Source organism: Daphnia magna, linkage group LG5 (genome assembly GCF_020631705.1).
Source record: "Daphnia magna isolate NIES linkage group LG5, ASM2063170v1.1, whole genome shotgun sequence".
In the NCBI taxonomy this organism is placed as follows: domain Eukaryota; kingdom Metazoa; phylum Arthropoda; class Branchiopoda; order Diplostraca; family Daphniidae; genus Daphnia; species Daphnia magna.
The window spans coordinates 9,216,534-9,244,454 of NC_059186.1; the positions used below are offsets into that span (position 1 = coordinate 9,216,534).

At 41.1% G+C, this 27,921-nt stretch overlaps 2 protein-coding genes across 4 annotated transcripts; one reads left to right on the top strand and one right to left on the bottom strand.

Annotated features, from left to right (window-relative positions):
• Positions 1-26: 26 nt before the first annotated feature.
• Positions 27-5,249, bottom strand: LOC116934393 (conserved oligomeric Golgi complex subunit 8). 2 transcript variants are annotated; one of them, XM_045174264.1, is made up of 7 exons: positions 5,123-5,249; positions 2,478-2,570; positions 2,291-2,415; positions 1,950-2,225; positions 1,672-1,885; positions 1,446-1,609; positions 27-1,383 (listed from the first exon to the last, which is right to left on the bottom strand). In XM_045174264.1, the coding sequence occupies exons 1-7, from the start codon at positions 5,247-5,249 to the stop codon at positions 130-132; spliced, it is 2,253 nt and encodes a 750-aa protein (XP_045030199.1). In that variant the 3' UTR covers positions 27-129. The 2 variants fall into 2 exon arrangements, with proteins under 2 accessions (XP_045030199.1, XP_032797825.2); XM_032941934.2 differs by lacking the exon at positions 5,123-5,249 and adding an exon at positions 2,633-2,781.
• Positions 3,201-27,838, top strand: LOC116923453 (neural cell adhesion molecule 1-B). 2 transcript variants are annotated; one of them, XM_045174266.1, is made up of 11 exons: positions 3,201-3,330; positions 4,108-4,266; positions 9,848-9,899; positions 15,216-15,433; positions 23,446-23,617; positions 23,704-23,840; positions 23,912-24,046; positions 24,720-24,863; positions 24,999-25,312; positions 25,841-26,009; positions 26,285-27,838. In XM_045174266.1, exons 4-11 carry the CDS (start codon positions 15,385-15,387, stop codon positions 26,524-26,526), a joined length of 1,362 nt encoding a protein of 453 aa, XP_045030201.1. In that variant the 5' UTR covers positions 3,201-3,330; positions 4,108-4,266; positions 9,848-9,899; positions 15,216-15,384; the 3' UTR covers positions 26,527-27,838. The 2 variants fall into 2 exon arrangements, with proteins under 2 accessions (XP_045030201.1, XP_045030200.1); XM_045174265.1 differs by lacking the exons at positions 3,201-3,330; positions 4,108-4,266; positions 9,848-9,899 and adding an exon at positions 14,540-14,772.
• The last annotated feature ends 83 nt before the right edge of the window (positions 27,839-27,921 follow it).

Genomic DNA, 27,921 nt, shown 5'->3' on the forward strand with positions numbered 1-27,921 from the left:
GTATTCCAAAAATGAATTAGAAGATATCGGATGTCTGGATTGGGCCTTCTATTGATCACAGGATTTCGTAGAACGTATACAAGTCAAAACGAATATAAATTTAGCAACAAAAATGGAGAAAGATCTGTTTCAACTAATTTCGTTATGTTCCTGTCCCACTTCAACTGTTGAAGACGGTCCATTAATTATCTCTGTGTTTACGGGCTCAGCTACTGTTGTATTCAAAATGGGATCTCGATGGTCTTCTGTTTCTTGTTCAGGCTCGCTATTTCGTTCCTGATTAGAAATCGTATCCGTTTCGGGTTCCAGATTTTCAGCTGACGGATGAATGGTCAGCACTTCAGAATCTCCTATAATAAATTGTACCGCATGATCTTCAGTTGAATCTGGCCTAGGTTCTGGTTCGGTTTCAGTTTTGGTTTCGGATTCAACGTCAATATCAGGATGTGTTTCGTGTTTAGGAACAGGGTCACTCATTTCAAGTTTCGCCTCGTGCTGTTCGTCTTCAGCGGTCAACGTTTCTCCGTCTTGAGTTCCATTATCCAGTAATCGTTCAGATACTGATTCATCGATTGGTCTGACAATGCCTTCACGATTTTTTGCCTCTGTTTGAGCTTCAAGCTTAAAAGATGATGACGTAAGCAAAGTTAATTCTGGAATTGTTAAGGATTCTTCTTTGGTGAGCAAGTGGTCGATGGGATCGAGAATAAAACTCTTGTTAAGGCTGCATAACTCTTGTTTAACTATTTCGCCAGTTGTGTAACCCGTTTGGGCGGAGATTAGCGCAGGTGAAAACATAGTTTGAAGTATCTTTTGGATGTACAGCATAAATTCCGTGCGGTATAACTGTAGACATTTGGTGAATTCTAGCTCTTCATTGGCTGTAAAAGCACCCATCTCTTGGCGATGGAAGTCGGCGATAATTTGCGAGCAATTGCGGAGAGTTTGCTCTAGTTTACGAACAACCAGATTGACCAACTGAATCGGAGCACACATGCGTAATTCGTTGAAGGCGGCAATCAACCCATTGCACAATTCAGCCAACGGCGAAAACTTTAGAAGGCTATAAGGTGGCTGGATTTGATCGGCTGAGGACGGAGCCGATTGGATGTATGAATAACTAGCATTACTTCCGAGCGAACTGGTGCGTGTCAAGCTAAAGCTGGCCATGGCTTCAGCGAATTGTGCCTCAGACTTATTGGCTGAGTGGACAAATCGATCATAGACCACCTGAGAAAAGAGCGGCACCAGCAGCGACCGGAAGTCTGATCCGATACGACCGAAGCTAAGGCCAAAATACATACACTGCCCAAACACGGACTCCAGCGAAGACGGCGATACCTTGGGCAGGTCGGATTGAAGTGCCGCCAAAAAATCCGTTATCTGTCATTACAATGCAAATATTTAGAGAACATGAAAAGAGAATAACTGTGGGAAATAATCACCTTTTGAATGATCCAAGAATAATAGATGGCGGATTCATTTGTGTTTGGATCTTGATTGGCTAATACTAGTGGATCTTCATCAGTAAATATGGCACGATACTGCGTAGCAATGTCAAACAGATGCACACGGCTCAACTCCACCGTTTTTAGAATATGCTGATAAGCTGTCAAAGTAATGTGACCACAATGAAACGAAGGCAACAAATTGACTAAGATTAATAGTCACCATCTTCTTTTGGAATTTCTTCCAATGTAGATTTAAACCAAGAATCTCTAGCTTGGAGGAATTTAAGGCGAATTTCCTCTTCGGAAAAGACACCCATACGCCTCAGGTATCCCACTACTTTCAAACAATGTGGGAGTTGTGCTGGCATCTTCAGCTGAGCTATTAATTGACTCAGCATTAACCGCGTGCAAGACTGAACTTCTTGGGCTACTTTCTATTTTTTAAATATAAATGGTAAATACATGTATTCCGCGGGGACAGTAATGAAGTTTCCATACCACAATCAGGGGGATGTATCCTAATTTACGCTCTAAGCGTGCGACGTAAGAAGCTAGTTCAAGTGCCTCCTCCCAATATCCATTGCGGACGCACGTATCCATAAGCTGCGGTAGCTCTAGGATTTCTAGCAGCTGTGTATGTCGTGATAGGGCCAAACTTGTCAAACGTCTCGCCGTACTCAAGGATTGGGCAGTTTCGGAAAATTCCAAACATTTCTCTTTTAAAGTAGTAAGGCCAGAAGTTAACTTCTCTGTACTTTGATTTACTTTTTGAAACTGTGAATGACAACAAGAATTAATTTAAAAACTTTTAAGTGGTATAGTGACATAATTTAACACACATTTTGGAAAATTTCTTTAGTGCATTGAGCTGTTTCAATGAAAGTTGGGTATTCTTGAAACGCTAGCTCCTGAGTTTGGTTGATGATGGATGTTTTCTCTTCTGCTATCCTATTAATCTCGTTCCCTGCAAAAATAAGCAATCTATCATTAAAATAGAAATATTTAAGATATTAATCGTGCACGCACCCAATTTCTTTAAACCCAGCGAATTTAACTGTTTTAGGTACTGGCCGCCATCGTTTGTTGTGAGGTTTAGCTGTTCGAACTTCGCCGAAAGATCTGTATACAGAAGAATTTTGGCATAACACAATTTAATTAGAAGAAAAATATTACACTTTGACCTGTGAGATCATTTCCGCTAAATACAAGTTTGAGAAGGCCATCATCGTTTTCCATTTTCTCATAACAACTAAACTTTACTTTACGATGGTAGACAAGATTGCCACGTAGTCTGCTTTTAAACTGTCAAAACACTGCTGCCACCTATCAGGAAGCAAGGCAGCTCAAATTGGACAGAACACAGAATACGTTGGGATCGTTAGAATCTTCTAAATATCTGTACCACGGAGTAATATAATCAATCAATAAAATTTACGTGCATTGTAAGGCGTTTGAGGATTGCATTCAGTTGTCTGAGGAAAACTGAAATGATTATTCAAGAATTTGATTTGCTGATTTCGATCTACTTTCTCGTTTCAAAATTTACCATTTAATGTCCTAAAATTTTCTTTTGAAAACTCGTGCAAATGTTTCGAAACACCTGTAAGTATAATCGCTTTTGATAATTTGTCTCTTTTTTTTTAGGTTGCGGAAACCTTTTTTCCATTCCTGTTTTTTGAAAACATGATGGCCGACTTTTGGGCGCCAACCAATCAAATACCAGGGAAGGAAGGTTGGGTAAGCAAAAATCACTGAGTCCGTGAGTCGTTTAGTCATTACCGCCATGTCTGCCGAACCACTTGTGCGATTGTTTCACACATTATTTCTTCGCTACAAACGCTCTCCAATTAAATGAAAGAAAAATGCAAGAAAGGTTCAAGTAAGCTCTTTGTTTTCAGCATGGTGTAATTGTATATGCATGTTGTGACTGGAGCTGAAAATTGGAAAGTTTTAAATTCTCTCCATGAGTGCTTTGTAGCCATGCCTTGTGTACCACGTGGTGGACGATATGCTCAGTAATCTGAAAGTAATTTACTTTATGCTAAAGGTGCTAAATGCTGATACATATATTTTTGAAGCACAAAATATTATCATTTTGGGATTCCTCAACGTATAATTGTTGTTAAATACTGTGTTTTCGGTTTTCCATTCAAGTAAGACAACCCTTTGTTCATTTTTGGGGGGAACTAAGCATGGAGATCACTTGCTGCAATTTATCGTTTGTCCGCCTGGGGTGCCACTTGCAATCTATGCTATTCTATTTCATTATTGCACTGTTTGCAGTTGAAATGCGTCTGGCTAAAGACGTTTTGGGCACTTGAAATCGGGGTTCTTCGTTTCATTACGTTGGCGTACTTGTTGTCTTCAGCATGGGAATTTGAGTAGATGTTGGCTTTCATTACTAAACGGCATTGTTGTCTGGATTTGCTTGCGGTATTTAAGTTTGATGATTTGTTGGACACAGTGATAAGCTATTTTCGGATTAGTACGTTAACGTTTCACATTTAACGTGATCGCTGCTTTCGTACCAAACTTAAAAAAGAAAAGAAAAACGCTTGGGGGTAGAATGATAAAACGAAAGACGTGCATCGAATTCTAAAAATCAATGCAGATCTTCGTTTGTTTTTTTCTAAATTTTTTCCCTTTGTTTTTCCAGATCTAACATTTTCAAAAGAAGAACAAGTGTTGCTTGGAAATGTTGGGTGTCAAATCTTTATCTTGTCGCCGAACTTCGACGTCTTCCACTGCGCCCACGTTCAGCACCGTTCGTGTTCCATTGGATGCAACGATGGCTCTGTCTGCGTTTGCAAAACTTGTAAGTCAATTAATTGCTCTTGTTCTTATGAGACATGCTATCCAGATTGTTTGAATCTTTGGTTTTTAAATTGCTCGAAACGACTTAATCACATTCCGTTTTCGCATGTGTAACGGTCACGCTAATGGTAATGCATTTTGTAGCCTCCGTGTATCCTTTCTTGCATTGTCCCGCAACGTAGTGACATTCTATTGTCATAGCTTTCTCGACGTAAACTCGTTAAGGGTGGGACAAGAATTTCGTTAAGCTCCGTTTTTCAGGTTATTCAGGCAGCAACTGGGCTAAATTTTCGCATTTACTCACGTCGTTTTGGTCATTTTTAAATGTTTGGAACAGCTTTTTCACTTCATTGTCGGAAGTTTTTTTTTTTTTTTAGCTAAACGGCCAATTTTTTGCCCAGTTTCTTTTTTTATCTGTAATTTTCATGTTGGAATAGATCGTTAAACGGTGTTCTATAACAGGACATTTGTATCCTTCAAATCTATTGCATAGGCGGTCCCGCTTGTGCAATAAAACTGACTGCCATATAAATTCTCTTTGTGCATGTTAAAAATGAAAACGTTTTTAGCTTGAGGGAATTGCTTGTTCAAGTTTTAAGTCCTCATGTCCCATGTACCTTAAATACTGCATTTGACAAAATAGGAATGTTTTGTTTTTCTTCATATTTGACGACGCAAACAATTTTTCAGAGATGGAACTAGCCTTTTGTTTCGTCTACCAAACTTTGGATGCGATTTGTCGCATTTGCAATTCCATCCGCGATTTCCTTGTTTCAAATGCAAGCTGCCAGGCAACCTACGTAGACTATATGGTATGTAGGTTACTCGTCGTTTTACTGTTAAGTCGCAGTACGTACGCAGCACCAGGCGAACTGAAAACAAATCGATTGAGATGCATTCTCTTTCGGCCTGTTTTCCCTCTCTACCGCGACTGCGTCCTACGATTGCGTTCACTTTGATTCCGCACATATCTTCGTGAGCCATCCTGACCGACTGTAAAGTGATCGATGATGTTCATTTTTGAGGAAAGAAATCCAATTGCTCACACCATTGACAGCCTTACCCCGGCAACGATTGACCAACTGATCTGTGATTGGAAAAGCTATTTCCGTTAAAAACTCTTCGTTTAAGTGCTATTCGAATAGTAAAAACAGAACGAATCTTTTCGTCACAATAGAATCTGATAGCGATACTGTCACGTGTCGGTTCATGTCTTCGTTCTACTCGTTTTACCCGGGCGCGCATAGAAACTTTGGCTCCGCTTAATTACACCTCGAAGCGTTTCATTGTCAACCTGCTGTTATTGCCATGACACTGTATGAGTCATGTGTGTGACTAGCCTTGCGTGACATTTCCCCCTAGTCGAAAGTAGACACAAATACGTATAATAACACGTTCCTCCCCCTCCACTGACGTGTTTCCGAAACCCTTTTGTAATGTTTAAATCCAATGTGGGGCTATCGAGTTTTCTATCTCTCCCTGACTCTTATAGGTCCTATTGAAAAACTGGCGAAGGGATTTGACGAGCTTTTCTCTTTGAGCTTTTTATTTTCGTTCTTTAAACATGCACCGGATGTTGGCCCAACGCTGTGACAACTTGCATGCGGGATATTTATTATTACGGTACGACACCGACAGCAGCAATGCGTCTCGTTCGTAAAAACAAACAAATTGCGTTTGTTCAAATACCTTCTGACTGACAAATGGACACGAGTCTAAACTTGTGAAATGCCACAACCCCTTTGATTAGGAATCTCTTTGTTTGCGATGGTTGTCGACAGAGATTCCAAAGTGTCGACGAGACACGCGACATTCTTTACCCAATCAAGACAAAAGTATCGACTCTTTTTCACCTCATTGGCCCTTAAAGTTGAATGTAGTAATATCCTAACAGTTAAAGGGAGTGTTGTCTAAAGTTAGCGAGTATATAATCCCGGGGTTTTCTCGCAATCCCACATTTGTGGATTCTAACGGTGATGGATTTCATCTTGAACGACTTTATCCGGCTACCGAAGTGGGCCTTCCTCGTCCCATTTTTCGCAGTCATTGTTGCTATCCGTTCGCCTCTAGATTTTTCTTTTTTGTTTGTTTGACTTGTGAAAGCCTTTGGCTTTTTAACAACTCAAATACAAGAGTTTTCAGTTCGCTTTTCACACCAACTGTCACATATTGAATGACGTTCTTCACAGTCTATCGACGAAACCAACTAGAAGCTGCTCTTCTTTTATTCTCTCTCACATGCTGCAATTTTTTTTTATTAAAATTTTTTTTCTTGTTTGTTCTTTTCCTTTTTGTAGAGTTTTTCCTCCCTTTTTTTTAGTTGGATGTTGAGTTCATGTCTTTTATAGGCTTTTGTTGACTTTGCAAGCGCATCACTCCCCCCCTTTCCGTCGTCTGTGCCATCAGCTCCCAAAAAGAACGGGAGGGAGTGGCTGAGTAAAAGCAGTTAGCGCTAGGCTTTTCGTTGAAGATGGACTCGAACCCCTTTATCTGTCCGGAGGCTTCTATGCCCTCATGTGTAGTATCGGGAGTTTGGTGTTTTTATCCTCCTTTTAGCTGCCCCATATTTTTCTCCCTTTCTCCCGGTAATGACACGTCAATTGCTCAAAACATCCACCCAATGTATTGAGGCGCCTTCCTTTCTCTTATGCCAAAAGCAGCCGTAATTTTCGTCACAAGACCAAACAACATGCCATGTGAAATATTGGAATGTCGCACGTACAAGCGTATGATTACAGACAGTCGTGTAGAAAAGCAATCGAAAAGAAATGAAAAAGAAATCTTTATATTAATAATGGTCTTCAAAAGCTTCTGCTTCACGCCGCTGAGAGAGAGAAACTCATTTGATTTATACCGATTGCAAGAGCACGAATGCTGCTGCTTCTTTTTTTCTTTCTCGTGTGTATGCGTTTCTCTGTGAGCTCGACCAATATACCCTAACGGATCGAAACTGAATTTGAATCAAGCGATACCATCGTACCCAAAAGATATAATACCGTGCAAAAAAAAAAAAAACGATCGAATCGTCTGCAGAAAACGACTCTGATAAGGAGATGAAAGTGCCAATCGTTGGCTTTTCTAGTTAGACGCGTGCAATTGTGCACGTCCTATTGGAATAGCTATACAGCAAAATCTACTTCCAATCGATGCCCTCAGCGTCCTAAAAAATAACAAACGGAATGATGCAACAGCAATAAAAACATAGCTTGGTCTTACATTTTGTATAGAGGGCAGGTGTGAGTCCGGGGCCAAAAAGTAGATGTCGAAAACTTGTTAGGGTATAACTCACAAAACAAAGTAGCGTGCCGTCTTTATTTTTTTATGTCTACGCTGCAAAGAGGACTGTATACACACACTAACGTATGATATGAAATTTGTATATAAATAGACTTTTTTTTTTTCATTTGTGTTCTTTGCTTGGGGGTCTCGATCTAATGTCCCTTTTTCTCTTCTGTGTGTGTGTGAGAGTTTACGCACAACTGTTCGACTCACACACGCATATCTATCTGCTATTTACGATCTAGAAAGGACGATATAATCATAAGAACTCGTCGGGGGAGGAAATTTGGCACGCTTCATTTTCGATTTCGTTGGATGAGAACAAAAAAATAGAGCCACCACCCGCCCTGCTTTAATGCGTAGCTTGTGAAACATTTCGAGTTGATGTCATTTAAAGATTGAGGTCAGGCCAAGTCAAGTTTCTATCCTGTCGACACATTTAGGTGAATGTATTATAATGGTATCCGTTACCGGAAGAGCCTTACTCGTAAAGAACCGCACCGGCGACGGAGGGAGGGGGGGGGGCACGGATCTATTTACACATAATAGTAGGTGTGGCCCGGGATCTTTATATTATTGTTATTACTCTCAAGTCTGAAGTGCAACGTCAAATAACACCCACGCCAGGGAAGGGATAATAAACGAGGAGATTACTTCGCTAAAAGAAAATAAAGAAAAAATTAAAATTAAGAATTTGATCAGCGTCTTGAAAATGGGGACGAAGAGTTTATTATTATTGCATTTGACGGTGGGAAGAAAAATGTTGGCTACTGATGGGCTGCACTTCTGCCGATCCAATCACGCTTCCATTGTCCAAAGGGGGGGGGGGGGAAGTCTTGATTTGTGTTTATATCCTTTTTTAGATTTTGGCTACTAATGAAGAAGGAAAACAAATCCTTCATGATTTATCAGATTGCATTATAGACGTACTCAAACCCCAAACCATTTTGCGGAATTGAGACTTTTAGCAGTGCGGGGGTTTTTATAGTTGAACATTTCTTTCCCAATTTCTGTTTTTTTTAACGAGAAATTTGCATTTTATTGTTCGTCTGGCTGTAAATTCAAATTTGAAACTCAGCTTTAAAAGAAAAATGGGGATTGTTATCTATATATCCTTCGATGTCTACGGTGTTCTGCACGGGTAGGGATTTACAATTGGAAATGCGTCAGAAATAGCGCGAAACGATCGAAGAGATTGCACGCGGGATTTCCGACGCCACCCACAAACGTAGGCGCGTCTGCATTCCCAACTCTTTTATTCGTTTTATGAGCTATGGCGTTCCAGATGCATTGGCAAAGACGCAAAGAACTCGGGATGTTTTGACCTATCCAACCATTTTTCCGAATGACTTTTTACGCGTTCCAGCGTTTCAAAAGTCAAATTACAAGGACCTAAACGAAATAGTCTTCATTTTGACTTTTCTTTTCGCGGGTGGTACGTCAAGAAAAAAAATCCCATTACCTTTTATCTTTCAATTCCCCCCTCCCGAAAAACAGCTCAGAAGACAAGAAAAAAAAAAGAGAAAGAAATGGGCGTGGTGACTTATTAGCCGGTGCTTATATGGCGAGTTGGTTGTTTTGGACGTTGTCTTCTATCGACGTCGGGCACGCAACGCAAAGATCGTCGACGATGCTCTACGTCAGCGCCTCCTCCTGCCCACTGATCGATGATTCCCCTCCAAACAAAAAAAAAAAAAAGCCGTACAAATAACAAGCGTGTGCCGGCGATATTTCAAGAGATCACGCAGTTGTTGACGTCTTTTGTCGTTTCTCTGTTGCAACCAGTTCCTACGATGGAGCCGACAACGTTAGCGAGGCCTAAAGGTTCTTCGTTTACAACAAAGGGAGAACACTCGGGTTTGAAGTGGGCGAGTGCCAATGGTCACTGACCATATACTGGCCATCATAACGTCAACGCTAATCGCGGATGGTGATTGAAGTTATTAAACATGCAAGTTGCGCGAAAATCTATACGTCATTTGGCCCAATAGCAAATGGTCATTTGCACGTCAAATGATGGCAGGGTGGAGCGCTGTCTAATACCGAACTAGTTAGTAATTTAGTTACGTGATTGCAGGGCAACGAGGTTGAGATTTTGGCATGACGGATGCATGCAAAACGTCGTTGGGTATTAGGAATAGCTTCCCACATATTCGGCGTGAGCTACGTGCTGCATACGCCCCTTTTTTTTTTAAATGTGTAGACGCTCTGTTAACTGTGTTGTATATGCGCTAAGATAATCAATCAAATTCCTTTGTTTCTTTAAAAAATGAATGACTTGTACATTTTTTTTTTTTTGACAGGTTAATTTGCTGGGACTGGTAGAGGAGCCTTCGGCGATGGAAATTTAATCAGGTATGTTTATACGCGTAGACCTAATTACGAGTTGTTGGGGGGGGGGGGTGCGATTTTTGAAATGCTCCGATCTGTTGTCTATAAAATACGATGCTCATCATCGCCGTATACTGTTTCGCCCTTAAAGTTTATGGAGGTTCTTTTCACCAATAGCACCCCATGGTATACGACTGCTCGTTAATGAGACGCTACTAAAGCGGGTAGCTCATTAGGCAATCAAACCTTATGTGCTAGAGGTGCGGTTTTCACGCTACTTTTTCACGTATGTGATGAGTGTAGCCTTGGGCCAGCCGCCGACATAATAGGCGCACAACTTTTTATTTGTTTTTATTTTTTTTTTTTTGCCGTGTAATCTGCTTGATTGCGCGGCACCGCCCAGCTTGATCGTACCGCAGACTAAACAGACATACACACACAAAGAAAGCAGCTGCTACGGGCAGCAAATTGCGACTCGTTGCGGAACAGCCAAACTCTGCTTCGTTCGTGCTATTTGAACGATTCACGTACGGGTACACATTGTGTTTAGCTTTTTTCTATCTCGCGGATTCGAGGACAGCGTCTTTTCGCTTCGAGAATTTCAGACCGAATTTGTCGGGGTAATTATACCTTTGTGTGTGTGTGTGTGTGTGTCAATGTTATTTCTGAAGAAAATTGTTGTGTCAACTGACGGGGATCAGTCAAGAGAAGCATCGGATAATATAACAAGAAAAAAGAACAAATTGTTTCGATGTATCATGTTGACACATTTGCGTTTCGTGCATGCAAACGTTGGAACATGTGCAATAAAAAATGACGAACGGGGGAATTATTTTTTTTTTTCTCTTACAGTCGTTTGTGTGACGCCCATTAACGTGACGTCGACAAACAGAGTTAGCCTTTCTTTATTGATGGGTATAAGTGCATATGGAATAGGGTCGCCAGCGTTATGCAGAAGGGGGGGAAAGGACCTTTGTATTACATCGTTCATAACCAGCCACGTATATAATATGTATATTGGCAGGAAATGGGTATATCTTTTCCTATTCATTTTGCTTGGCATCTTTCTTTCCTCTTTGTGGATAAAGACCAACCTACTTTGACGGAGCGAGGGGGGCATTTATAATAACAACGTTTTAATAAAGCTAGGGGAATGTTATGGTTTTGTTTTTTCGAATTCCGGGTAAACATTCCTAATGATTGCCCCAAACCTATTGGCTGTTGTTATTTAAAGATCTTTAATTTTTTGAAATTTTATTTTTATCATGTCTTGTGTTTCACCTTCCAAGTTTCTATCTTCGCTAACGATTTTTATTGACCGTGTCATCCGGATGTGATCAATAAATTGACACAATCACGGACGCACGCGCGTCTCTCCGACAATTTTTTATCGTTAAATTCAATAGCGAGAAAAAATTTTTTTTTCTGCTTTTGAATTACTTTTATTTCGCATATTTCTTTCGATTTCTGTCGTCGTGAAAATTATTTTCCCTCTAAATTTCCTGTTAATGATGTCATCGCTACGAGCTTCATTGACTTTCAACTGGCTTCCTATTTTGATATCCATCGGAGCACGCCCCGCTTCTTATAGTTTTAGACTGCTTATCATTACGGCTCAAAGGGTGTGTCCGACCCGAAACACATACGAAGACTTCTAAAGGACACACGCATTTATTTTTCTCCTTTCGTCAGCGTGTCATTGTCGTCTGAATTGTCAAGTGGCAAGAGTTTTGGGTAGTCGAACTTTGTGTCTTGTAATACTTATTTAAGCCATACTAGACGCCGATCGATTTCCAACACCCTCTCCAAAGTTTCTTTTTTTTTTTTTTTTTTCTCTTTCTTCAGCCTTTTATTTTTATTTTTACAAGGGGAAGACCGGAAGAAAAAGTCCGTTCTGCACATGTGCGTCTGTTTCCGTACTCGCGCGCGCACACACGCTGTACTGTACACACGATATTGTTTGCAGAGCTAACAACAACGCAGATATATGGAGGTCGAAAAGATTGGGGAAGGGGACGCGGACACACGTTCGCTCACGCGTGCGTATAGGCTAATTCGATTTGCAAGTCAAGGAAGGAAAAAAATGCATCGTTTTCTATATCGGTTGCCGGGCGATGTATATGTATATGGAAAACGACCCAGTTAATCGGTTACAACAGTTTTTTTTGTTTTTTGTTTTTTTTTCTTCCTTTCGAGTCACGTGCCATTGCCATAGGTTAGCGGGATGACGTGTGCATGACCGCCATGTTTTTTGACCGGCTTCTTTTCCAACCTCGAAAAAGGGAACCCTTTTTTTTTTAATTTTCTGAACAGTCTGAAATATGCCTATAGGGGTCTGTTACACTTGTTGTTTTTTTAAAAGAACATACCCTCAACATAGGAAAAAAAAAAACAGTGGGGGGGGGTTACGGCCTAATGTAACAGTTGCCGACAAAAGGCGACCCCTGCGGTTGATGTAATCAGTTGGATAATATTACTTAAAATATCCCCGCGCGAGATTATCGTGAGTTCCTTTATGTTGAGAAAGTGCAAGGAAATAAAGAGGCGGCCATTTGCGCAATAATTGTCTCGTTTGACCAGGTTATGACGCGTCTAGAGCGAAATCGCCGAGTGTGTAAAATCGGAATCATATCTTGTGCGTAAAGTAGGAAGCGAATGAAATTGGCGCTGGAGAGGAAAGACGTTGATGGCGTGGGACGTGATTATTGCTTCGCTATACAAATACGTAGAGAGATGGTGGACTGGTGTTGTCGGTCCTGTTGTTACAGCTGCGTAGTTGTGATTGTGTTTCACACAGCGCCCAAATTTCACCTTTACCGCACCAGCTGATGGATTCGATTCAGACTGCTCCATTTTTTTTTGTAGAAAGAATTGGTTTGCCTTTACGTCTTATCAGCTAATCAACGATGAATAAAAAAAAAATAATCTAAGCGAAATAAAAAGGAATTGAATTTTTTTTTTATTTACCCGCCACATGCCGAGAATAGAATGAAATGACTTTTAACTTCCTCAGTTCGTGTGGGTTTTGTAATGCCATATTTTGTTTTTCTCCCCTTTTTCTCTCATCGTTTCTTACAAGATGACGAGCTGCTAACTTGACGACGGTGAGAGTGTACACACAAATGCAATCATCTTGTACGCAGCCATGATGGGGGAGGTCCCGCCTTCGTGTTTTCGTGTATCTTTACCCCCATGCACCGCTAACGAGCTACTTCATTTCTCGGGATTTTTTTTTTCTTTCTCTTTTTCGCGGGCGGGAAACTAAGGAAGATGATTGAAGAATAACTGAGAGCAAAATAGTCACAAAGAAAAAAAAATGCGTTCAGTTTTCTTGGCAGTTCGAGCCTGCGGGCCGTGTAACTTTGGGGTTCCGTGTGTCTACACACGTATCTGTGTGGAATATCATAACGAGCTGAGCTCTATAATCAAGAAATAATAAACCTTGGCGATGTCTTGCCGTCTTTTCTAACCTCCTTTCCAGTCTATTTCCTATTATGACACGGCATCATGTAAATGTGTTACGACGTGTGGGGCTAACCGTTTTTCTTCTTGAATTTTAATAATATCCTTATATATTATACGGCCACTGTGTTTCATCCACAATTAGATTTATACAATGTATGCAAATAGGCGTGCCGTTCATTCTTTGTCTGCGGCTCGGCCAAATCTTATTTAGTTTCACGACGACTGGCAAATAATAAAACACGCTCCTGCCTTTGATTCATTTAATCATCCAACTCCCCCTGAGAAGAAATGCGGAATTAAAAAAAAAGAAGTTCTTCTCCTTTTGCACAGCTCATTTCTCTGCCAAGTCGAATGTTCTTTTGTTAAAATAAGAAAAAAAAAAAAAAATGTAAATCTGCGTAGTATAAATTGATGATGTGAAACCCTTCGAATTTCTCACCGCTCGTCTGTCACCATCCGCTGCTCTCTAGACGCAACAAAAGACGAAGGTTTCGATTGCAAAAGAACTGAAAAAAAAATCTCCTTTCTTAAGTGATGTGTATGTATCCTTATACCTAATTGGTGCTATCCGTGGGACAACTTTATTTTTTCTTTAACTTCGCTGGGGAAAAAACAAAAAACAGATTCATGTGCAACATCTTTGTAGATGATGACGGAGAAGGTCGGAGAAAAAAACTGGGGGTTTTCTGTTGCTGGCCTTGGCCGTGCGTCTGTGTACTCGGCTGCGTTGTGTGCCGATCAATACTGTGTGAAAGTCACCATGGTTTCAACCACCCCTGAGTCTACTACCCTTCTTGCTCGTTCACGGACACACACACAAGCAGAGAGTGAAAGAAAAAGACTTTTACTTTTGGCATCCAAGGGGACACTAGCAAATAAAGTCTGGCCGGCTACTTTCGTAAATGTATTCTTCCATTTCTCTTCATCCTTAGATCCTGTATTTTGTTTGTGTGTGTGTGTGTTTGGTTTTTAAAATCTCTAGTTTCCCGGACAGTCGCAAGTTGGATGAGTCTTTCTCCCCACCAGGTCGTACTAATCGGCTCGTGGACGACTTTTAGAGTAGTTGTGTAATCTACAAGTCCAGCAGATATCGGGAGAGTGAAAAAAAAAAAACTAACAAAAAGGTAGTGAAGGGAATATGTCCGCCCGATGGCGCTGGAAACGCCCACTGACGTGCCTGTGTGAGGACATCGGTAGAGAAGCGCACAGCCGTCAGTCGCGTCTAGGATCTGAAACGCTGAACGTCGTCGCGTTAAGAGTTTGCCGGGCGAATGCAGAGCAACTGAAATTATCCCGTCCTAGTGCGTTGTGGTCCTTGTTGGTGTCAAGTGTCTGTTGTGTGTTACGTCAAAGTGCAGCTAGATGCGAATGAGTTTGATTTCAAAAAACGACATTGATTGCACATTGAAAGACAAATTTTGCTCGCGCAGAGGTGATTGCCTTTTTATCCATTGTATTTGAGCGCTTAGTTGTTATTCAACGCTCGTTTTCAATCATTGAACAATGGAGAAAATCTAGTTAAAAACATAAAAGAGGGGCTCTGGTTACAAAGTGTCACATCCGTCCCTCCATCCATTTCATTTCCATTTCCAACCTCATGTAGTATAGATAGCCGTTGGGTGGGTACATATTATAGCAATCTAATTCTTCCACCCCAATAAATTCGGATGGGTGAGTAGGGGGCTATAGGCCTGTATTGTACACACACACACACACACAATACGGAAGGATGCAATTACATTATTGGGTACCGGTTCCACTACGGATGTCCATTTCAAATGTTTAACGATTTATTTTCCGTTTTTATTTATTTATTTATGACTTTGTTTATCTTGTGATTTTTTATTATCGACTTCTTTCTCGTTGTTGACGTAGGTAACAATCCAAATCCTGTGACAGCGATTTGACGAAATCCTTGAGTGATTGAAAAAACAGAGCCAGTTTCCGATCCCTTTTGTTTTCATCTTAATCCTCTTTGTTCTCCCTCTCTCTGGATCCTCTCAACAACCAATCTCCCTCTTCGTCTACTACTAACGCACTCGACATGTTTCCAATTGGCTGCACCTTTGCGCTCAGCTGGATCCTCCTAGCAGGTAAATATCATTTTCTTTTCTCTCTTTAAAAACAAAAGAAATATCTTTTCTTCTCCTAGTGGACAACTATTTTCTTCTCGAAATCGCTCTGATGCGCTGTGCTCCATTTCTATTTTAGTTTCAATTGACAGCTTCCTTCTTTACTGTCGCTCTAAAATTAGCGAGTCGCTTTCACACACACACACACACACTAAAAAAAAATGGCACCAAAAACAATGTGAAAGCGCAGAACGTGAGGCCCTTTTTCTGATCCCGTGTTTCGTGTAAAAAGCCACGAAAGTTTAAAAAAATAATAATAATATCAATGCTTTTTCATAAATGGTTATCATAGGGTCGGACCCAGATTGACAATGGCAGCGATAGAAATAAAGAAAGAAAGGGGGGGATAACTGAAGCAAAGTCTTTGTGATTTATTGCAATAAAGCGGGTGACGAGACTAACTCAATGAAAGTTTTTTTTCTTTGATAGAAATGGTCAACTGGCAACATCCTCTTTCCGTCCCCCTCTTTTCATTTCCCTTTTCGACAGCTTCGTTTGCGCCTCTGTGTCAGAGCGTCGCCCTATTACCAGATTCAAACCTCCTCACTCCGCCCTCCTTCCCCCCCTTCCCCCTACAATATCGATGGCGCAATGCGCGCCGCGCAATTGTAGACCTTTTTGACGTTTCCACGTCGTCATTTCCCGCTAGAAAAACTGGCCGCTACAAAACTTAAAATTTGATTTAATGACCGCCATTTTTTTCCTTCTCGGGTGTTACACGGTGGGCCCCAAAAATGATGTTGTCCTCGTGATAATGTCGCAGATTGAAAATTAAGGAGATAAGGAAATTGGTCGTGAGCTTGAATCAATTCTCTTTAAAGAACATGGAGCATGGGCAACTATCCTCCTTTCATTCTCGGGGTTCTTTCGGTGATCGATAATTTCATCTCATTCTTCTACAGAAAGAAGAATAAAAATGGAAACATTTTTTCTCTTCTGCATATCTAAAAAAAACGCAGCGGAGTTGCTTGTGCGTGAAAACGGATCGATTTGCTCGGTGCGTACAAGTTGTTCTTTTTTTTTCTTCTTTCCCCTGCGTTCGGAGCGAGGGGAAACTGTGTGAATGTGTACAAAAGCTTTAGACTTCCACGACTCACATCCAGTACCTTCTCCCCTTAGTTACCATTACCAGTTCCCGCTCCTATATCTTTGTTATAAATCTCCCCAACAGCCCCACTACTACCAGAAAAAAAAAAATAAAAAATAAAGGGGTAAAAAAAAGAAAATCAAAGTTTAGTATAAACATGTGATTTTCAGTTAGTTATTGAGAGTGGCATCACCGGAACTTTTTGTAAGCAGGGTTTGGGCTTGTCAAAGAATAGAGAGAGCCAACTTCCTATGTATATTTCCCCCTTTATTTTTTATCCTCTCCCTCCACACACACACATACACACACACCCTTTTACTCTCTTATTGCCAGTGGGCCGCACAAGAGGCTCCTGTCTAACAGGGCCGTCAGTCTGCGGTTATTTTCATGTTTGTTTTGTGTGTACGCTGACTTGTCGTGACAAGAGACGCTAGCCCCCGTCCTCTACCGTCAAATATTATTAGACCGATGTTGCGCTGCATAGCCAAAATGGTAGGGTGTGTAGTGCTACTTTCAGTTGCACAAGCAGAGCCTTTCTAAGACATGGGATTGTGTCTCGATCGATCGCGAATAACCCGACGTTCATTATCTTGGCCATATTTTTCTTTTCTTTTTTCTTTTGCGATCATTGACGAAGTAAAAAGAAAACTCCCGACCACTGGCGGTGAGACTGGGGTGCCCGCAAGGGAGGGGTGTATGTATATAAGGCGGAAAAAGGAGCTTTATATCCGTCATAAATGATGAGACAAGACTTTCTCTGTACTCGGGGAAAATAAGAGGAAAGAAAAAAATGCGCAGAACATAAGAAGCAAGTCGATGATGAGGGAAAAAAAAAGGGGGTGGGGGGACCATATACAAGGACGCCATAAATATAAGCGTGAACGTGTATCATGTAAGGGAGATCCTCCGCCCGGAGTTCATCCGCGCCGCTGTTGAATTCCCCGGCGAACAATTTTAAAGAAAAACGTTGGCAAAGCGGAAAACGCATTTATTTATTTTTTTTTTCTGTTCTTTCTTCTAACAAATAATAGGAACAGACTATAAACGAGAAGGATCGGCTGTATAGACACGCACTCCAAGTGAACCACAAGATTCTGATTATTTTTCAAATTATTATTTGATGGATTTCATCAAGTTGAGCGAGTTCAGGTTTCACGGATACGTTAAAAGAAAACAGACAAGAGCGAAAAAGAAAGAAAAGTTTTAATAATCTGGAATTTGGTGGATGTATATGGTCTCCGCGTCGTACAGGTCCCAGTGTCTGATTACCGGACGGGTCTTCGAATTCGATCCCGAACAGTAAATCTAGGGCTACATAAAAGAAGTTCTGGGGAACAAAATATGTATGTATAAAAATAAAAAAACGTACATGCCAACCATCAAAAAGAGAAATGAAGACTCAATTTGAAATGAGTGCCCTCTCTGAGATTTAGAGGACACGATCAATTTTCTTTTCATCGTAAAATGGTATCCACTTTGTCCTTCTTTTATATCGTACTGATTGCTTTACTCTATTTCCGATCTCGAACTATTTCATTCCATTCTAAAAATAAAAAAATAAAAAAGGGATATTGAACCGCATGTTTTGGCGTTCAGTTCCACGCAATATGAGCCCGCGGCATCGCACGGAATCAAATATTTGATGACTGCGCGATGTATTCCATTTTTGAAATGAAACGAAAGTAAACCGCTATTGATGCCTGTCTATATATCCATATCGGGAAAACATACCGTAAACAAAAAGGGCTACCATATCGGTTTATTTAGACTGTTCCATTTCTTTCTTCTTTTTTGGTGGTTGGCGTTTGCTTATATTCAATTACTTCCGAATGGCACTCGAATGGGGGGTTCCGTAACTGCCGCCAAGTCCAAAGTTCGGGAGCCATTGAGCGTGAAATCAAGTGGTTTTATATATATATACTATAGAGGGAGCTACTATAGAAAAGAATCTATTCATTTCCATTCCCCTTTTTGAAAATCCGCCCATGATTATTGCCCTAGCGTCCACTTGAAGAAGGAAACGTCCGTTGGAAATGGTTGCCATTGTCACGACCATTGCCAAATTTCTTTAAAAGGCTGCACGAACACAGCCCTCTGAGATAATTCACCAATTGCAATTGATCAGTAGCAGCGCACAGCCATTTGCATATACTCGTGTTTTCCTCTTAAATATTGAGCCCCTTTTGTGCCAAGTGAATCGATTGTTACACGCAATCACACTGACACACGAGTTGATGTCGCTCTCTTTGCGTTTGCTTCTTTTTTTTATTTTTTATAATGATGTCAATCAAAACGTATTGTTATTGACGTCCACAATGGACTTTTGTCGTCCCCTGCTGGATGCATTTACGGATGGATGGTGACGGATCACATGTAAACTCAGGACATATACACATTTTTTTTTATTCCGTCGTTACTATTGCAAATCAAGTCGCATTTGAAAGCCAATTATTATTATTTCCCCCAACCAAAAACATATGCGCGTGCGGTTGCGTCTGTTTCATGTAGTCGACCCCTCTCCTCCTTTTGTGTGTAGAGTCGCCCCCTTCCATTTCGAATCGAACTGTAGAAATGGCAGAGGGAGAGACAGCGGGTGGGAGCGAACGCGTGTCGTAGTCGAAAACGGCCGTTGTATTGTGTCAGCGTCCCACTTCGATACACAGGACACAGCGTCTAGAAAGGGAAAGAGAGAATGAAAGTTTTTATTTTTTTTTATTTTTGAATCAGTAGCAGGAAGCGTGCACGATCGAGCTTCTGTATCGAGGACGACTTTACAGATGGGGCACACGCCGACACTGACATGTAACACGCGTCTGGTGTTGCCCACCAGTGAATGAGCCACAAGCGGGGGCCGAGGGAAGCCGACGGCCAGCTGAAGTGAATGCTTTATTGCCCCCTCCCCCCCTTTTTTTGTGTGTGTGTGCAACGCTATTGGCATTGTGTACACACGAAAAGAGGCCATTATATCTGGGAACGATGTTGCCATGGCGACCATCTCCCTGCAAAAGTTCTTTTATTTTATTTTATTTATTTTTTTCGATGTTCTATATATCCCAATCGTCAATCTTAACGCATGGATGAAAGGCAATTTCCCAATCCGTGGCTAATTGCGAAAAAAAAAAAGTGTTTACGTGAAATCCGTGTAGGATTGGACACCGTCGCAACCAGATGATCATTTAATAGCGCAATAAAGACCGTTACGTTACAAATGCCTCCCCCACACTCGTCGAGAGTTGCCCCCCCGCAGCTAGGAATACCATTAAGTTTACTTAATTTTGTTTTTTTCCTTTTTCCTCCCCCCTCCTGGTTATATCCATTAGTTAACGTCGTCGGGACGGATGAAATTTTTAATTTCAATTTTTCGTGCAAAATTGAAAGTCAGATGAGAGTCACGCGTTTTCTTGTTATCGCTTCACGCTTGGTCGCCTCTCGGTGCAGGCGCCCTGACATGATGAATGGGTTTTTACGTTGCTCTCGCACATTGTCAGCACGGGGATGAACTGTAACGAGAGCATGTCTTATTATTTTTTTCTGTTTTGTTTAGTTTTTGATTTCCTTTTTGATTTGGTTTGGGCGGCCTCGATCTACATGTTCCCCTCGGTTAGGCAGTTCTAATTCGAAGGCGGAATCATTGGACGCAATATCTGACGTTTGTGGATGTCGTATACACAAGAACAAAAGACTAAAAATCTAATGATTTAAAAAAAAATAAAAAATCTGAAACTCGTCAAATGCGTTCAGGCAAGAAATCAAAACAAAAAAAGCGGAAAAAAAAGTTTCAAATGCAGAGAAAGAAGTTTTTTTTATGAAAAAGAAAGGACGTATGTTAAATAGGATGAAGAGCGATGGGTGGCCTAGATGTACTGGGGTGGCAACGCTAAGGGAAAAAACAAAATCAATAACGTAACTTTCACTTGACACACTCGTGTGAGAGTACCTTCTTTTGCGAGGCAAGAGCTTTGTATCGTTATAACGTAACAAAGATGGGACAAGCAGAAATTTTACGTACCGCACGATCTTTCGGCGTTAAGCTGAGGGCAAGTGTTTCGTGCCCAGCCAGCCAGTGTCAAAATAGCGCAAATGAGTCTGGAAAATCCATTAGCTTAAACAGCAACTCCCGAACGCAATGTCAAAGATAAACCCCCCTTTTTTTTTTTCTTTTTCCCCAACACGCGGTGGAGCTCCTAATTTAATTTGATTGTTACTATCGTAGTAGTGGGGAATATAACAGCTGGCAGTAAAAAAATTAAGTAATTGATTTTTTCTTTTTTTGTCCAGCTTTCTGGTAATTGGGTTGACTTTTCCTGGACACGCCATATCTTTAGCCAATAATAGCACGTATGCCCAGTGTCTATTTATGGGAGGTTAAAGGATCGACCCTTTTTCACCCTCCCACGCGACCCTCGAACTGTGGCCCGAAAGGGTCGTCATTTTAAGCCTTTACATGTTTGTGGAAACACACCACTAGAACTTGTTATCCCCCTCTTGCCTTTCTTTTTATTTTGGCCCGTTCCAAAAGAGAAGTCAAAGATGTTGGCCGGCTTGCCCGTCCCTGTAAAGGCAAGGGTAAAAGTCGTATCTGCTTAATGATCTCTTTAACCCCCCTTCCCCCCACACACACACAGGCTGGAAAAGAGGAAGGGGGGGGGGCTTACTATCGAAAATAAATCGAGAGTCATTGATATGGAAAAACAAATGCCACCAATTGGATGGCCAAAAACAAGAAGGAAACGAATCAAAGAAAATGGCCGTTTGGGGCTATTTTCTGACGGAAGATTATTGCCATCTGCGGTGAATCGTGTGTACGTATACGACGAGCCAAAAGCAACAACATCATCGAAGGGAGTAAGATAAAAAAAAAGGGGGTGGAGGAAAGGATTTGATCAAGGAGAGAGAGACAGATCGTCTGCATTATATACTGCACGGAAAATCTGATTGTTTACTACCGTTGTCGCGTTTGAATGGCATTCCCTGGGCACACTATTTGGAAAGGGGTGGTCGTCGATATATAGGAAAAGAGTTGGAGGGTACTCTCTTTGGTCAACAAACACGTCCTCGATGACGTCGTCTTCGTCGTCGCGGTTCAAACATAATACACGCTCGAGTTGGTACTCGTCAGGGCGTTTAGCTTTTTCAGCTATATAACCCAGGGGCAGCCGTATTTCTTTTCATTTTCCTATCGTCCTGATGGTCGTGTGCGCCGATGGCTTCGTGCCAACATCACGAGTCTGTGCCGCTCACTTTAACGTCTCGACCATTCTCTCTTCCCCCCTTTTTTTTAAAATTATATTTCTGTTTTGTTTTGTGTATCTTTATTTTCGCAGCGCACAGTCGCGTGCGCTCCTGATAATCGGAACCGGATCCTGACTCTACTCCGTTCGATTGCCACCGGATAGAGAAAAAAGTGGTGGAAAAAAAACAGAAAAAAGATTTTCGATCTCGTCTTTTGTTTTTCTTTTCTTAATAATATCATGCGACTCCTCTTTTTCCCGCATACTTCTCCGCTTACTATATATAGGCGATCACCGCCAAACCGTGAATTCTTTTTTTTATTTTTTATTTGCCACCGATCAAGATAAATAACAACAATAACCCAAAAGCTCCATCTCTGCCATCCTCACGTAAGGAGAAGAAAAAAGGAAAGCTCAATAAGGAAGAAGACCGGAATTCCTGTCGGATCAATAATCGATTGATTTCTATGTAACACGGAATTGAATTAAGAGAAAGACATCAGTCGATTGCGTGTAACCGTGTCGAAATGGTGCGGATTGTTTTTATTTTGGTGAATTCCACCTTCACGTCCGTGAAAACAATGCGGATCTTAGCCTATTGTATTAAACATAACGTGCCATATCTCTCACGCAGGAAATAGTCGGTCTCCTTTTGTTTAAAACAAAATCAATTTCATTTTATTTTTTTTTCTTTACTGCTATTGTTTGGTTGGCTTAGTTCTGTCCGAGTCAATGGAGAAATTTTCCGACAGGAAAGAAAGAGGATTCAGAGTCGAGAGCAGTTTCGTGATCGATGGATGGCGTGTTGTAAATATCTGTACACAAGAAAACGCTAAAAAAAAAAAGAGAGAATGAAAACACGGAACACCGGCTGCACTGGCACAGCGGCTGTCATCATGCGGAAAGCGAGGCATGTTTTTCTAAGTTATCAGGGCATACACGACGCATCGATCGACAGTGCTGATTCTCTAGTTCATTTGTTTTTGTTTTGTTTGTTTGTTTTTAAAAATAAAAGGTCGTATGATATACAAAGAAAATTCCATGTGAATACTTGAATTTTATTTGTGTTGGATGCAGACAAATTTACGATCTCAACGATTCCCTTTGTCTGTTTTTCAAGAGTCATTTCTACTTCGCTCTTCATTTGTTTTTTGGGGTTTTTTTTTACCGATAGGCCGAAAGGAGAAAAATCGATCGAGAATCTTTTTCCCTACTAATTTTTTTATTAGATTTTTTTTTTTTTTCTTTTATAGTCATCTTGCAAGGACGTAGACTATCTCCCGCGGGGAGTGAGAAAGGCCTGTCTAATCATGTATCTCTCTCAGCCGATCTCGATAGTTTCCTTCCCAGTAAATCTGAAGGAAGATTCTTTTTGATGTTCGATGACTGCGCACAAAGAAAACTCGAAATTGTACTTTCATCTTTCTCCATTTCTCTCCTTGACATTTACGTGGAATGAACACGACGTCTCTCTTCTTAAAATTAAAAAAATAAATCGAATGTAAAACGTTAGATGGCGTTGGGTTCTCCCAGACGACTTGCATCTACGTTGACGCATCATCAATCTTCAATGATGTTCCCAATGTGTTTCCTAATGAGATCCATCTATATTATTATTTTTTTTTCTTTTTCTTTTGAACGTGAAATAAAAACAGGACTGACGTCGGGAGAACAGTCGGCTGGTGCGAGTATCTGGCTGGCGCCCAGCAACCCGACGGTGGCCGTCTTCGCCAATCAGAGTTACTTCGTCTCTTGCAAAGCTCCTGGCGCTGAAAAAATCGTCTGGACTAAAGTGGGAGAAGGAGACATCACGCCCACATCCGGAAAGTAAGCAATCAAACATTAGAAAAACAAACAATAACCGATTACTTATCGTTGTTCTTATTTCCGTCGAAAACCAACACAAAAAAAAGGATCCACGTCGAAGAGAAAGAGGACGGAATGGACCTCGTCTTCGAGACTATACGCAAGAAGAACCAAGGAGACTATTCCTGCAGGGCCATCATCCGAGGCCAAGAAGTGGAAAAGAAAATTACGCTCTCCGTCTTCAGTAATGAAAACAACGCGGCTTAAGAAGAGCGAAACCCCGCAATTATTAACTATTAATGTCATATTTTACAGAGCCACTTAGCTTCGGAGAAACGGCCAGCGTTCAATACGCCACCGAAGGATTGGACTTTACCATCCGGTGTGACGTTGGAGGCGATCCTGTGGTCACGACGACGTGGAAAGTTCGCGGCCGATCCCTTCGACCATGTAACGAAATCCATTATTACTTCTAATTTCCTAAATAACCTTCAAACACACTTAGCATTACAACTGCAGCTGTCCCCCCCCCCCCTTTTTTTATTGGTCTGTTTGGCCTTCCTCAACAAACAAGTTGGGGTTTTATCCTTTTTTTTTTTTGTTTTCTTCTTCCCCTTTTAACAAATAAGCACAGACCGAACGTCCTTTTTCCTTTTTATTTCTACGTTTGTTATGTAGTTCTAGTTCCGGTGTGTTTTCCGGCCTAGCTTGGCGCCGGCTGGTGCTCGGTAACGGGGAAAGCGAGGGAGGGGGGGTTTAGAAAACGTTATATAGACTTTCTTTTGTTTCCTTTTTAACTCAACAATAGTCTCCTGTATTTGTGTTGCCTAGTTGTTGTGACATTTCGGCCGTGCAGGGAGATAGACAGGGGATAATGTCACGCAAGATCCCAAGTAACACAAAACAATCAACCGCATCCAATGCCCGGCTTCTCAAAACCCCGAAAATCGTTACTTTACGCACTCTGTGCACTCTCAATCACCAATAACATTAGTGATGTGGCTACCTACTTTACGATATTTTTATAATTTTTTTTTTTATGGCTCATGACTCAGACATTTAATTTCTTTTATTTTTAACATTTCTTTTCTGTTTAAAAAAAAATATATATATATAAATATAGCGCCGCGCCATAAAGTAATCGATAACAATCTAAGCATCAAAGAAGTGACGCTGGATGATGGCGGACTTTACGTCTGCCGAGCGACGCAATCAAACCCAATGATTGCCGATTTTCGAGAGATGAACATCACTCTGAAAATTCAACGTAAGTGTGCCCACCGTAGATTACATTTCAGCCCTTGTATTGATTTTTTTCTTTTTCTCTTCTAACTGTTTCTTTAAAAAAACAAAACTATTTCTTTGCAAATGGAAACTGGTGGATCGTGAATTGCGCACACAGATGAGCCGCGCTGGTTCAAGGATCACACGAAAGAGGCTTACGGTTTTATTGGAGGCACAGTCAACATGACTTGCTCCGCCGTGGCAGAGCCGGGTGCCGATTTCATTTGGATCAAAGATAACAGGACGCTGCATCCAAGCGACGACGTCCAAATCTTTAATTCCGATCATCACAGCTCGCTCCAGCTCTACATTTACGACGAGTCCGTCTTTGGTGATTACGAGTGCAGAGCCACCAACATGCTGGGCACCATGGCCCGCGTCATCGTTCTAGAACAGGCTACCAAACCAGCAGCCCCCACTTTCAAAATCAAAGTAAGTTTACGTGTTAATTGTTTGCGACGTAGCGCAGCGAGTTTCCTCGTTTGCTTCATCAACGTCCCCTTTCATTTTTTTCCTCCCCAGCCCCACGCACACGATGGAACGTGTAGGGCTTTCTATAAAAAAAGAAAAGAAATGTTTGTAGATGTTTGGAAAGGATTCATTTTCATCTGTTAGGTGTTACTCGACCCCTATTTTTTGCACTTTGCAATCAAGGGACTTTTGATTGGTGTGTAACAGTGGCTAGACAAGTCGGTATTCGAAATGCTTTTCAATTATCGAGTAACAAGAAAATCGATATCTCGTCACTTCTTGCGTTTGAAGAAGCAGTTGTTTTTTTTTATTGAGGTTTCCTGGTCCTCCTTTTGTTTTCCCTTTTCTTTCCTTCGTTCTTAATGGCACCCATTGCGCGTCCCCGCTGCCCTCAAAAACAATCTATATATAATTCAATCAATATTGCCGTTCGTGACATGTCGTGACTAATGATAGCGCATCGCTGATACTTGTTTGTCATTGCGGTAGATTACACATCCGGATAGCTTCGTTTTGGAGATTGAAGATTCGGACGTGGTCTCAGATCGGGGTCAGGACGCCGCAGCTCGCAATCCAATGGACGTGACCGGCTACGTGGTGCAGTTCAAGCAACCCTCCCTTGAGTGGAGCCGGGCACAAGAGAAAGAATTCGAAAGAAGTAAGAAGGACAACTTGGTTTTCTTTTGTCTTTTTTCGTCCAATTTAATATTCATCGTCTACTCGCTCCCGTTCCCGCATTCATTCTGCAGTCATGCCACATCCTTTTTGTTCTTATATATTCATTTGACCACTAGAGTTTTTCAAAAGTTATTTTTGTATTACTATTCAACCCAAGTTATTAAACGAAATGCGGATCGTGTTTCGTTTTTTTTTCCCCATTTCTTTAAAATCATTTCATTTCAACTTTCTTTATTTAACTTCATTTTCTAACAGTGCCCAGCCAGCCGTACAGAGTAACCGGAATGCAGCAGGATACCTCTTATGAAGTGAGAGTTGCGGCACGTACTGCGGCCGGCACTGGAGATTTCACCGACGTTCAAGTCGAGAAAACGAAGAAAATCGTGGCAGCAGCGGTGCCCGTCCTCAATTCAGCGCCAGCCCAGCATCTCGTGCTATGTCACTCGCTCCTCACTCTATTGATCGCCGCTCTTGCGTCCGCCAACATCTACATCTAAATAGGAATAGCTAGCCCAAGTAAACCCAAAATGGAAAAAAAAAAGGAAATGATTTTTTTTTCTCCATCTCTTTATGCGCTCCATCCTCCAATCTAGAAAAACCAAACAACTATGCTATAAATAACCGTTTATTCCTCTTTGTTCAATATCCTTCATTTTGAACTTTTCTATCAAAAAGAAATTGAGGGGGGGAGGGTATCTGAAAAAGTCCTGTGAGGAGTTTTGAGTTCGAGAACTCCATTTGTTCTCACATACTTTTTACTCGTCTCATTTCTCAATCAGTTTGTAAAGAAAAGAAAAAAGGCAAAAAAGAAAAAAAAAAACGTAAAATGTAACGGGCGCCGATATTTCTTTTTGAGTTACAGAGAATAATCTAAAAAAAAAAAAGAAATATTAGGGTCGGAATTGATAATATCCATAATAGAATCATGTACATATTTTCCTTTTTCTCTTATACCTTCAGTTCTAGAATGTTGTACGCTTATTAGACTGTTGAGTGGCGCCTCTCTCTTAGCTCCCTCTTCCAAGTTCCTCATCTATTTCTATACCTCTTCATCTCTCTTTCTCTAAGGCTTTACGTGTGTGTTTACCGTTTCCTTAAAGAAGCCCCACAGGTAGATACCTATATCGAATGGCCAGGATTTAGACAAGTTAGCCCCAGTCCCTTCGCTGTTTTCAATCCACCCTTCTCCGCTCAGTCTTTGATATTACACGTAGGCTTTTGACGCGTTCCACGATGACATCCCTTTGGTTTTTGTATTTAAAAGTCAAAGTTGTTACTGGTGTGGAAGGAGAAAGAGATAGGGGGGACATAACGTTCACGTGACTATTAATCCTTCTCAGCTTGCTTTCGATATGCGATGAAACTGATCCCGTCTTGAAGATTCAACTCGTGCTTTTAATTCTATATCGGATCGAGCGGGATGTTAAACCTTAAATTGGTTTCTATTTCATTTGTTTTAACTTCTCGTTTATATTTTTGTGTTTTTTTATTTCTGCAGAAAAGAACCGACAGTGGTGTGGATGATGCAAAACAGTTGCATATGGTATTGAACCAGATACTCATTTGATAATTTTTTTTTTTTTACTCGCGAATCTTGTATTCTTATGGATCGATTATTTTATGGCGGTTTATTTATGTGTACGTCAAGCATTTTCCTCTTGTGTTTCCAATTCTCACACTTCCGGCTGTACACCACGTTTTGATACTTTTGGGTTCCCATTATCATTATATTGCGTGTAGTCTCTTTAATTTTATACAATTAGCTGTGTAAAAATTCCGTGATGCCAAACATACAACTGTCATCTAGAACAACGGTAGTTGATTGGTTTCATCTTGAATACGTGACAAGAAAGTCGGGCGCACTTCGCTTATGTAAAAGTAGGAGGGTTTCA